The following is a 13,417-nucleotide window of genomic DNA, read 5'->3' as shown; positions in this document are numbered from 1 at the left end:
TAAAGTAAAAATACCAAAAAATTGTACTTAAGTTACTTTACATCATACGTGAATTGCATGGAGAAGTAAAATGAAACTGGGAAGCTGTGCGTGGGAGGTGCATGGTTTTGTTCTTTAAATATCTTGTGATGCACTGTGTTCAGGCTGAGGTCTGCCTAGAATTGTACATGTCTGAAAAAAGATAAAAAGCCACACCCAGTGGCGTTTTGGTTGCTTTGCGGGACACCACAGCGTTTTGGCCAGTCCCCCTATAGATTCACGAGCCAAGTACCCAAATGGCTACTTCGCATAACAGGTTTACCGGTGAGCGTCCTCATACACGGTATAAAAGCAACACAGCATTATGGCTACAGTACTGCTGCTGTGGTATCCTGTCTGCACACAACGAGAATGCCTCCACCAAAGAAGAGGAGATTTGTTCAAAGCAAACTACTTCGCTACTGCAGCGCCCTCCTCCTGGACCATTTTCAGCTCCTATAATTCAAGGCATTCCTTGAGAAGATTTACAAAGACTAAAATCAATCTAAAAACAAGTCATTTCCTATACAAACATGTTTCCTACTACTATTTATACACCTGTAAACCTAAGTAAAATGTATATTTATCACACATTAACACCTTTACCGCCGGGCCCGTAGTTCTACGGGCCGTTAAATCCAACGGTTAAGCGCCGAGCCCGTAGTCCTACGGGCTGCGGTCTTTTCGCGCATGCGCGGTCCGGGTGCACTTTCGGAATTTTTTTGATCCACTTCCGTTTCCGGTTTGATGACAGGAAATAGAATTATTTGGGATCCGGTTTTGACGCTCACGCCCGCTCCCATTCTACAGACGAAACTGAAACTCAATTCTCTTCCTGTAGTTTTTTCTCCTCGCATTTCACTGTTTAACGTAATCCGCTCTAACTCAAACATGGATGCCCCGTTTGACACGTGGTTTTCACTGGGAGATACAGGGAGATCGCGCGGATGTAAACAGACCGTGTAGCGCTCAATCTTAAGGATTTTAACAAGATCTATGGCGACATGAAAAAAACAAAAAAACAACAAAAACACCTTGGCACTGGTGAGTACATTATGAGATTAACCTCTGGCGGTGGATGTGTTAAGGTCATTAAGACGATATTTTCTAATGCTGATCTTGTTGCGAGTTGACTCTCATACTATATCAGCTGTTCTGGGCGTGCGCGCACGTGACGTTATTAAAATACAGTTCCGCCGGGGGGGAAAAAAAACACCATTGCACCACTGGCCACAACATTTCTAAATCGTATTGTATTGCATTGTATGTATTATAAGTATTACTGATGAAACAATGCATGGACCACAATGGAAACACGCCCCCTGGGGCTTCTTTTGTTATCCTTTTAGCACAGCCTTTGACCGTCCTACCTGCACTGTTGACAAACTTGTTAATAAAGTATTCAAATCGATCAAAATGCATGGGACTCATTTCTACATCACTTTGTCCCTTCTACCCTCCACTGGAACTATATGGTACTGCATGTGGTCAAATAGGAATTATGAAGTGTTTATATACAAGTTTATACTGTTTAACCTATTAAGACCTGGAACGCACCTGTGTCATTTTTTTATTTGAGCCAAAAAAAAGCATGATTTTACACTTTGGCTATTCAAAAATAACATATCTACAAGCTCATAGCGCAGCACCGAGTGTCGCGCTACGAGCTTGTAGATCTGCTATTTTTGAGAAATCGTGAAAATGTGTGCAAACCTTGGAATATATATTGTTTTAAAGAGAACATTTTTAACTCAAATCTTTGCTTCTGGGGGGTCCCTGGATACAAATATTTTGAGATAGGGGTCGGTGGCCAAATACATATAATTTTGGGGGTCCTTGACATGAAAAAGTTTACACATAAATAGAGCCTTTCTGATACAGTAAAGTAAAAGAAAAATGCTTGAAAATACAACAAGACAGAAGTAGTAACATAAGAGTAGTTATACAGTATCTATATGATGTCCTCTTTGATGTAACCATGTTTAGATGATGGATTACATTCAGATTACACTTACTGTAGATGATGGATTATTTTAGGATTACATTACATGTCCTTTCCGTGACAGCAAGTGATGCGTCATACAGTATTATACTTGGTTGATTGTGTGTGTGTGTGTGTGTGTGTGTGTGTGTGTGTGTGTGACCTACCCAGTGGTGGGAAAAGTACTCAAATGTTTTACTTAAGTAAAAGTATCAATACTGCAATGTAGAAGTACTCCGTTAGAAGTAAAAGTCCGGAATTCCAAATTTACTTGAGTAAAAGTAAAAAAGTATTGGTATCAAAATGTTCTTAAAAGAACAGGGCTAAAGTGGTTAATGCGTGTTTTATAATGTAATAATTTATACCTGCAAAGTAACTAGTAACTAAAGTTTTCAAATAATTGTAGTGGAGTAAAAGTACAATATTTGCCTCTGAGACGTAGCGGAGTAGAAGTAAAAGTACTGCAAAATTGGAAACACTCCAGTAAAGTAAAAGTACCTCAAAATTTTACTTATGTACAGCACTCGAGTACATGTACTTTGTTACTTTACACCACTGGTCCTACCCTGGTTACAAGGGGGCAGGCCTCTCTATTTGGGGAACCATTGTCATTGAACAAACAATTGTCACGTTCCCCCCATCTAACCTCACCCCCCCCGAACACCGCTTTACGGCACAACGCCGCCTCGTCCGCAGTCTGAGCTGACGTCAGGACCAATGCGGTCAGCCCACCCTCATTGGGTAGAATGTTAAAAAAAATGCGACGCCATTTTGGACAACTGCTGAACCGGGCCACTGAAAGATGTATTAAGCGTCAATAGCCCGATGTATACTTCGTCCTACAACGGTGTCTCGCACTAAAAATAGCCAACCTACAAAGCAGTGCTGGAAAGTAACTAAAATATACGTTATACATTAAGTTACTGCACTATTTTGAGATACATTTAGTTTTCTTGAGTAATTCCATTTTGAGATACTTTATACTTCTACTCCACTACACCTCAGAGACAAACAATGCTTTTATTTTTTTTCTTCCCTATAGCGATTTGAAAACTTCAGTTACTAGTTACTTTATAGAATTAGATTTTTTATACTTTGTCTATTCAAATATAGCTGGTCTAGAAGCTGCGTTGTGAAGAAAAGAAAAAAAAAAACTTTACTTTTGGTACTTCAAGTATATTTCAAAATCAATACTTTCTACATTGTTTTAATCAAGTAAAATGAGTACCGTATTTTCCGCACTATAAGGTGCACCGTCAGTGCGCCTTATAGTGCGGATGCGCCTTATAATCCGATGTGCCTTATAATCTGATGCGCCTTATATATGTATCAATATTGGTTCCCTTGGTTTCCGCACTATAAGCCGCACCGTCAGTGCGCCTTATAGTGCGGATGCGCCTTATAATGCGGTGCGCCCTATATATGAAAATAATACATTTATTGAAGGTGCTCCTTATACTCAGATGCGCCTTATAGTGCGGAAAATACGGTACTTCTTCCACCTACTGCCTACAAGCTCACAGCGCGGCACGGATGCGACGCATTTCGACACGTATATCGGCTATTTTCGGCGCGTGAGGGCACAGCATAAATCATATTTTCCTCCATCAATGGCTGACTTAAGTGGGTGGTTAATCTATCGGGCTATTAGTCCCCCAGGACATAAAACTTTAAAAATAATAGAAGGCCCCCCCAAGGTTGGAATTGTCCGGGGGGACGGTATTTCACACTTTGGCCTCGCTCCAAATGAAGTGACAACTGTGTTGGTCTGGAAATACTCCTGTGGTGTGGTAAGAGGAGAACCTTCTCACGTTACTCTGCTGCCATGCCGCTTTGGAAATTGACTGGCATTGAGGACATTTGTTTGTCTAAGGGTCAACCGCAACATAGCTGCTGTTTATTTAGCTATGACCTTGTCTCAACCGGGGAGGGGGGGGGCGAGTTCGGGGGAGGGGGGGGGGGGGGGGGGACGTGCCTGTGCCGATGGTTCTCGCGACATGACAGGGCTTTGGGGGTGGGGGGGGCTAGAGAGAGAGAGAGAGAGGTGGAAAAAGTACTCCAATGTTTTACTTAAGTAAAAGTATCAATACCGCAATGTAGAAGTACTCCGTTACAAGTAAAAGTCCGGAATTAAAAATGTACTCGAGTACAAGTACAGAAGTATTGGTATCAAAATGTACTTAAAAGTACCAAAAGCAAAAGTACTAAAATGTTTGAAAATAGCAGATGACTAGATTTGAGATGTAGTGGAGTAGAAGTAAAAATATAGACAATTGGAAATACTCAATTACTCTAAAGTAAAAGTACCTCACCTTAAGCACAGTACTTGAATGTACTTAGTTACTTTACACCATGGAGTTAGAGAGAGAAAGAGAGAGACAGAGAGACAGAGCGACAGAGAGAGAGAGAGAGAGAGAGAGAGAGAGAGAGAGAGAGAGGGAGACAGAGAGAGAGAGACAGACAGAGCGAGAGGAGAGACTAAGGCCTGATTTACGAGCCGAAAATAGCACCCCCACAAGCACACAACGTTGAGCTTTGTTATACCAACTATACGAGCTCTACACAAACGCTGTGAGCTTGACGAAGTGTGAAGGAGCAGGCGCCCCAAGCTGCTTGGAGCAAGGATACATCGAGTGTATCCTTCATGTCTCCTTTGTGGGTAGGTTTTGTTTTTCCCCCGTGGGGACGGTTGACCTCCTCCACTAAAGTCTCTCGAGCCAGACTGTCGATTCACACACAATAGGCTCTATGGCACAGCAGCCATATTGGAAAGAAACTGGGCCTCTTTCTTACTTCCTGTTCCTGTTACTTCATGTGATATTGTGCATGTGAGCTCATTGGAAATATTTTGCTACACCAGTGGGTTTCACGTGTGTCCAGGTATGTAGCAACTCATACTGTAATAAAGTAAAAGTACAAAAGTAACGGTATCAAAATGTACTTAAAGTACCAAAAGTAAAAGTACAAACATTTTTGAAAAAAACAAGGTCACAACGCGTCACGGTGCGACGCGTTGTGAGCTTGTAGATTGGCTATTTTCAAATAGCCTATGTATAAAATAGGGCTAAAGTGGTTCATGTATGTTTTATAATGTAATAATTTATAACTGCAAAGTAACTAGTAACTAAAGTTTTCAAATAATTGTAGTGGAGTAAAAGTACAATATTTGCCTCTGAGATGTAATGGGGTAGAAGTAAAAGTACTGAAAATTGGAAATACTCCAGTAAAGTAAAAGTACCTCAAAATTTAACTTAAGTACAGTACTTGATTAAATCTACTTAGTTACTTTACACCACTGGTAATAACGGCTCATAATGTAATATTACATTATGAGTCGTTATTACATTAATAGTTGCTACAACACAACAAGGAAGTAAGGATGGGACCACATTTCTTTCCAATATGGCTATTGGCTACTGTGCATAGAGCCTATTTTCAAATACTTCTGTCATACAGTCTGTTGCAAAGGAAGCTCTCAAAGTGGTCAAGGAGTAAAGCGGACGTCCCAGCTCCTCCCCGCTTCAGTTTCGTCTTTGCAGTCACATATATTTGTCCTAATGAAAAACAAATGAGTGCATATAGCTTGCTGCTTTATCAGGAGTGGAAATTGTTCACTGGGACTGTTCCTTTACGGTGAACCCAAAATGGATTCCTCCGTCCTGTCCTCCTCGCACGGCGGCAGGGCTAAGGATCGAAGAAACTTCACGACTGGAGAACGTTAAGGATGTAAGTTAAGAGTATTGGGATCTGTCTAGAGCAGTGGTTCTCAACCAGTGGTCTGGGGACCACCAGGGGTCCCCAGAAAAATGCGTTAACACATTGAGTGCCAATCGCGTAGATCTACGCGAACCGCCGGTTCGCGTTGATTTCACCAAAAGTGCACTTTCGGATTTTTTTTTATCTACTTCCGTTTCCGGTTTGACCACCGGAAACGGAATTATTTGGGATCCGGTTTTGCCGATCCCGTCGGCCCTCGTTCTAATGACGAAACTGAAACTCCATTTTCTCCTTGTAGTTTTTTCTCCTCGCATATCACTGTTTAACGTAAACCGTTCTAACTACAACATGGAGGCACCGTTTGACACGTGGTCTTCACTGGTAGAATCAGTGAGATGTCCGTGATGTTTACAAACAGTGCACAGCTCAATCTTAAGGATTTTAACAAGGTCTATGGCGACGTGAAAAAAAACAAAAAACAACAATAACACGTTGGCACTGGTGAGTACATTATGAGATTAACGTCTGGCATGGAATGTGTTAATAAAGCTTCACAATAATTTTGACCTTATATACTTTGGCTATTAAAAAATAGCGGATATAAAAAAGTGCCGCGCTATGTGCTTGTAGATCTGCTATTTCATGACAAATCATGAACATGTGTGCAAACATTTTTTTCAAGCGAACATGTGTAACTCAAATCTTTGCTTCTGGGGGGTCCCTGGAACAAGATATTTTGAGATGGGGGTCCGCGGCCAAATACATATCATTTTGGGGGACCTTGACATGAAAAAGGTTTGAGAACCACTGGTCTAGAGAGATAGCAAGAGAGAGCAGAGAGGCAGAGAGGGAGAGAGAGAGGCAGAGAGGCAGAGAGAGAGACGCAGAGAGAGAGAGGCAGAGAGGCAGAGAGAGAGAGGCAGAGAGAGAGAGGCAGAGAGGCAGAGAGGGAGAGAGAGGCAGAGAGAGAGAGGCAGAGAGGCAGAGAGGGAGAGAGAGGCAGAGAGAGAGAGGCAGAGAGGCAGAGAGGGAGAGAGAGGCAGAGAGCGAGAGAGGCAGAGAGAGAGAGAGAGAGAGAGGGGCAGAGAGAGACAGAGAGAGGCAGAGAGAGAGAGAGAGCGAGAGAGACAGACAGACAGCGGGGTGGGTTTTCATTCTTACCACTAGCACATGCTCCAGCAGTCCCAGGTAGCCTGTAGCACATTCATTGCCGTAACGCAGCGCCCGGGACTGAACCTCCTCGCTGACCTCTGGATGGTATGCAGCTTGCTGGAGTGGACAGAAACAAACGTATAGATAGTTAAAACTCAGGCGAATACAAGCATGTGACATTTTATACGCACAGATGAATATAGACAGATACAGTATAAGCACATGACATTTTAGACACCAGAGGCTTATTTCATAATGTGACACACTCAATCCGTCATATTTTTCAGATTTTTTTTTCTTCTTGTATGACACGGTCATTAGCTTTTATTCTCATCCAGAGTGATTTATAGTCTGTTATCTATATAGATCAAATGTAATATATATTTATTACATGATACACGTTTAATCAGCATTCTACACACCACATCTTGGCAGATTCTTACACCAAGAGGACACCTTAGCTCAGAGAGATATGAAGCAGGGACCCCCGACTACATATGGTATACAATTGTTTGACAGCACTATCATCACTGTTGTGTAAATTAATATGCTTTTGTTTGTTTGGTGCCGCACTATGAACTTGTAGATCTGCTATTTTTTATACAGTTTTTTTATGTGTGCAAATCTTTGAATATATATATATATATATTTAAAGCGAACATTTTTAACTCTGTTACAACTTCGGGGGGTCCCTGGAACTAAATATTTTGAGATGGGGGGTCCCATAGCCAAATACATTAAAAAAAAAAACGTCTTTTTTAAAAAAAATAGCACATATACAAGCTCATAGCGCTGCACTCGGTGCCGCGCTATGAGCTTGTAGATCTGCTATTTTTGAATAGCCCAAAGAAATCTAAAAATTACACGCAGATGCGTTAATGGGGTCAGACCTTGCACGAGTGCAGCATGTCAGCGATGGCTCTCCTGCTCAGGTTGGCCGTGGCGATGACGTCCTCCTGGCGACAAGAGTTCCCAGCAGCCACTGCTTTGGCGGTGGCCATGGTGATGCCTTTGGTCATGCGGATGAACTCCTCGGGCGTGGCGGTCTTGGGAGGCGGGTCCACGCTGCTGAACACCTGTTAAGTCGTCGCCACATCACATCGTTAAATCACTTTTAATTACTTACTTCAATTAACCGTATAATTGATAAGCATGTGTTTTTTAATACATTTTGTTAGATTTTTGTATATAATTATTATAATTATAAAATTATACATTGATTCATTAACATTATTAAAGGTAGGGTAAGTGGTATTTTTTGGTAAAGTACTATATTCTGATATAGTAATCATTGCTACAGAGCGTTTGTTCGGTCACAGGGGTCTCTCCAGCTCTTAGAATATAGAGCTATTTAACACTTATTTTAACAAAATATTCCAATTGATCTTTTATAATCGACTAAATCAATTAGTCAGATTATGTACTTAAGCCCTATTTTACACATCGTAATACAATGGTGTTGCACAAAAATAGCACGTATAGATCTGCTATTTTTGCTATTTAAGGGGTTTTAGGGTTATTAAATGTTTTGCCCCAAAGTCTACTATTGATTATTTTCTTATAATTGATTACATCGATAAGTTCCATCAACTGTTGCACCCTAGTTGGATATACTCAAAAAATGAATTTTGAAGAACGTACGGCCAGCTCTTGCTTGATGTGTTCGATGGTGGCTTCCAGCCCTCTGGTCCCCTTGGTGGCTTCATCCTCCACAGCCTTCACCGTCTTCAGCAACGACGTCACGTTGGTCACCATCACCTGTATAGCGTGCAGGAGGGGGGGGGACATTACAGCTGGACAGGTGGACCGCACCAAACGTAACACATGACCCAAAATGTAACATCTGGATTTCATTGGCCAAGCTTCAGGTGACTTAGTGCTCTGATCAGCGCTACTAGATTTTCAGGCGGCAAATCTAATATATTATTATTATTATGTGTGTGTGTGTGTGTGTGCAGTGGTGGAAAAAGTACTCAATTTTTTTACTTAAGTAAAAGTATCAATACTGCAATAAAGAAATACTCTGTTACAAGTAAAAGTCCGGAATTCAAAATGTACTTGATAATAAATAGCAGATCTACAAGCTCACAATGCGTAGCGACGCGACGCATTGTGACGCATTGTGAGCTTGTAGATCGGCTATTTTCAAATGGCCGAAATGTATATAGGGCTGAAGTGTTTTGTAATAATAATCAAAACCTACAAAGTAGCTAGTAAGTAAAGTTTTCAAATGAATGTTGTGGAGTAAAAGTACAATATTTGGATCCGAGATAGTAGTGGAGTAGAAGAAAAAGTATTGGAAATGGGAAAAACTCAAGTACAAATACCTCAAAATTGCACTTAAGTACAGTACTTAAAGGGATATTTCACTTTAAAAAAAAACTTGGTTCTGGTGACTCATCCTGCCCTCCTAATGCGTGAGGGGGCCGTGATTTTTCAATTACTTTTTTCATTTATTTTGAATATTTTTTTGGGAAAATGAAAAAAAAAAAAAAAAAAAAAAAATGAAAAAAGTAATCGGAAAAACACGGCCCCCTCACGCATTAGGAGGGCAGGGTGAGCCACCAGAACCAAAGACGGGTGTTTTTGATGAATCTAACATGGTTAAAATGGAGTTTGAAGTTACAATGGGTTTGTATAGGAAGGGGGCGTGTCTGATAAAATGTACATGAAATATCTAAATAATTAATCAAGCAACTTCAAAACTGTCTGGGGGGTTCACAAAGGCCTGAGTAGATGATAAAATGACCAAAAGTTTTTTTGAAAGTGAAATATCCCTTTAAGTTAATCTACTTAGTTACTTTCCACCAATGTGTGTGTGTGCGTGTGTGGAGCTGACCTTGGCAGAGTTCTTCAGTTGTAGCATGGCGGGGTCATCGTGTGGCTTGCCCGCCGCCGCCTTGGTGGCGCTGATGAGGTCACCCAGCGCTTTGGCCACGTCTTTAACGGCGTTAATGAGCACCACCTGTAATGATTTAATATGTAAACCACCTTGGAATGGATTCATTGATTAATTATGGACCGTAGTGTCCACCGAGAACGTGTCCATAGCGCTCGCATGCAGCATTCATTAACGCCCACAATGTTCAAACCGAGCAACCGTTGCTGTGCTCAAAGCCTGGGCGTCGAGAGCTAAAATGTTAAAATAAGTGTTAAAGGGATAGTTAATAGAATATTATTATCAATAGAATTCATGGATATTGTTTTGTTTTTGTCGCATTCCTAAGAGAAATAATTTGATGAAGAGCAGCGGTTCCGGTAGGAGACACAAAGAGTCTCCTTTGTGTCTCCTACCGGTCCGCTGGTCATCAAATTATTGGCTTAGGAATGTGACAAAAACAAAACAATATCCATGAATTAAAGTCTCTATTGGGTCACTAATCGATAGAAAAAAAGTCATTTTGGGGGTGAACTATTCCTTTAAATAGCTCTACAGTGTGAGTAATCATTGCTATAGAGTGGTGTGTTCAGTAACAGGGGTCTCTCCAGCTCTTTAGCAAAACAGAAAATACATTTTCAGGTCGAGCTACCAATTGTATCCAATCAGGAGAGAGAACTCATACGGGATAAACAAGTGCAATTGGAAGTAATGAAAATGACAAAATTGAGAATTGGAACACTACAACATTTAAGCTGATAAATGGGTTCTCTCTCCCGGTTGGATGAAATCGGTGACCCACTTGAAAATGTATTTTCTGTTTACTAAAGAGCTGGAGAGCCTATTATTGGGAAGAAAGAAAATAATAATAACAATATCACTTACATTACCTATAAATCTACAACCTAAATCGAATCAACCTAACACAACTGTATCAAACTGAATCACGTTTAACAAACTAGAAAACCACATAAATCAATATAGTTTCATCGCTTTTTAGGAGAGTGCTCCCACCTGTGTCTCGGGGTCCTCAGCGCCCAGGCTGGCGGCGCCCAGTTTGACCACGTCGGCCAGTTTGGTGATGGTGGTGACAGAGGACTGGGCAGCCTGCGCCAGTCTCTCCTGACTGGCACCCGCCCCCGATACCAGCAGCTTAGTGTCCTCTACCAACGCCTTGGCTGTCTTCAATATGTGCTCTCTGTGGGAACACACACAACTCTGTTATGTCTCTAGTACAGACAGGGGCCGCAAGTAACTCATTACAAGTACTCTGGTTACTGTAATTGTTACTTCTTCGTGTACTGTACATGTCCTCTTTTTTTCCCTCTTAGTTTTATTTAGAGTAGCCAATATTGTTTAAGAATATGGCCGATGACAAACCAATACCCACTGTTTTGGAAAACAATTCGGATACCATCCCATGTGAAGGACAGCCCTAAAGTCTTGGCATTGGTTGTGCAATGCTGTTTTTTAATTTTTAAATCTTTTTTTTCTTTTACCCTATTTAGCCCATTCAGTGAATTTCAATTGACAAACAATCGTCATATACACAAGGGGCACTTTGGAATTGAACATCGAAACATATAGATTAAAAAATAAATGTTTAAAGATTCCAAAAATTGCACAGGGCAGATATGACAAATAACTTTATACAAAGAAATGACTGACAATGACCGCTACCAGTAATCAAAATAAATGGCCAATTATACAAAATAATTGGGATTATCTCAAATAATCTGGACTTGGACATATATACATGCACACACACATGAAATCATACAAAAACACATTCTGGGCGCTCCACATGTGTGGAGAGGACATTGCTTTCTTTTGAAGACTCTTTTTTAAGTTTAGAATTTTATCTTTTATAGAATTGAAGTATTTTGCTAGGTGTTTTAATTGTGGTGTATATTTATGTATTGTCTTGTCTTGAATGTATGCATTGACCTGAGCAAAACAATTTTCCCTTGTGGATAATAAAGACATCTAATCTAATCTATTCTAAATAATTGCGACCATACGATAATGTAATATTTGGGACAGGCATCCGTGTCATTTTAAGATTTCTTTGGCTATTTTGCTGAAACATATGTTACATATTTTGCAAATCTTTGAATATATAATTTTTTTAAAGCGAACATTTTTAACTCAAATCTTTGCTTCTGGGGGTCCCTGGAACAAAACATTTTGAAATGGGGGTCCGTGGCCAAATACATGTAATTTTGGGTGGTCCATGACATGAAAAAGTTTGAGAACCACTGATTTAATAGCAACATAAGTTTTTTTCAAAAAACTGTTAGGATTTAAAAGACATTTGTAGACTCCCCAGAAGCAAACATTTGAGTTAAAAATGTTCGCTTTAAAAATACGAAAATATATTCACAGATTTGCACAAATTGTCAACATTTAAAAAAAAGTTCTACAAGCTCATAGCGCGGCACTCGTGCCACGCTATGAGCTTGTAGATCTGCTATTTTTTGATAGCCAAAGAAATCTAAAATGACACAGATTCTTTCCCGGTCTGGGTTAAGCGAGACTAAGAATGGACCAACGATGGCGGACTGCCTCACGATGGCAATACCTGTGATCGGCGAAGGTCTCAGAGTTCTCTCGGTTCAGCGTGCCGGCGGAGGCAAACATGATGGTGGTGTCCAGGTCGGCGATGATGCCCGCCACGGCGCTGGCCGCCGTGATGCACGCCTGGGTGCCACGGTTACCGGCCTGGAGGGCCGCCAGCACGTACGATACCTGCAGGAAAACAAGATAAGGAGGGCTTAGAGAGAAAACAAGCTGGGAAGAGGAGCGCGTCTTTTACCATAGAAATACATGGAAGACTGGCGCTGCCTACTCAAAAGGCATTCTCTGTGGACATTGATGAATAGAATTGTATTTTGTATTTTTATCATTTGTATGTTTGGAGTGCTATTAAAGACAGTTCATTATCTTATTTGAGTTTTCAATAGCAGTAACCTTAACTGTGTTTTTCAAGCTTACTAAAAGATGAGATCATAATTGCAACCCTGTGCTGCCCAGGTGCCTGGTACGAAAAGATAAGCTCTCTCTCGCTCACCTTCTCAGAGACTTTGCGTGCGCTCTCGATCAGCTCTTTCTTGGTGAAGGTGTCACTGGGACTGCACTGCAGCGCTCCTGCCTTGGTCACCAGGCCTGTGCAGCTGAAACCCAATTCACCCACCTGCTTCTTGATGTGGGAGCCGATCTGGAAACACACACACACACACACACACACACACACTCTAGTTGAGGATACCTTTTTACACTTGCGGGGTTAACCACTTAACCCTATACAGGTATATTTCATTGACAGGGTTCTCCCAGGGGTCTATACTTGGTCCCCTCCTTTTTCCCCTCTACACCGAATGTATTCACCGAAAATAGCAGATCTCGATTTTCGCCCAATCTTCACCAATTATAACACTACGCTAGAGTTTCTGTGGCTCCATTTTAGACCCAAGAGTTCATAACGTATCATGAATGAATCTTTATGAATCTTTATTTTGAACATTAAAAACAAAGCACAAAATAATGATGAAGATAACTGTTTGAGAAGGAGTAGGAATGAAGCATATAATTTTCTGGTCCTACCCCTATTTTTACCACTTCAAAATGAATTTAAATCAGGTTTCTATCACTCCCCCATCAGAGTAGATTAC

General features: G+C 40.9%; 1 protein-coding gene across 2 annotated transcripts in view; it reads right to left on the bottom strand.

The window, feature by feature from the left end:
* tln1 (talin 1) overlaps positions 1–13,417 on the bottom strand; it is a 116,894-nt gene that overhangs the window by 17,237 nt on the left and 86,240 nt on the right. For both annotated transcript variants that reach the window (XM_080420458.1, XM_080420457.1), the window contains exons 45-51: positions 12,817–12,963; positions 12,328–12,494; positions 10,761–10,944; positions 9,708–9,833; positions 8,510–8,626; positions 7,759–7,944; positions 6,878–6,985 (exon numbers count right to left, since the gene is read on the bottom strand). In XM_080420458.1, coding sequence (XP_080276584.1) covers positions 6,878–6,985; positions 7,759–7,944; positions 8,510–8,626; positions 9,708–9,833; positions 10,761–10,944; positions 12,328–12,494; positions 12,817–12,963 — 1,035 coding nt within the window. The remainder of the gene's footprint in view (positions 1–6,877; positions 6,986–7,758; positions 7,945–8,509; positions 8,627–9,707; positions 9,834–10,760; positions 10,945–12,327; positions 12,495–12,816; positions 12,964–13,417) is intronic.

This window comes from Gymnoscopelus braueri (assembly GCF_963280865.1).
Source record: "Gymnoscopelus braueri genome assembly, chromosome: 22".
Taxonomy (NCBI): Eukaryota; Metazoa; Chordata; class Actinopteri; order Myctophiformes; family Myctophidae; genus Gymnoscopelus; species Gymnoscopelus braueri.
Note: the sequence above shows the minus strand (reverse complement) of the source record. Positions and strands in the feature narration are given on the sequence as shown.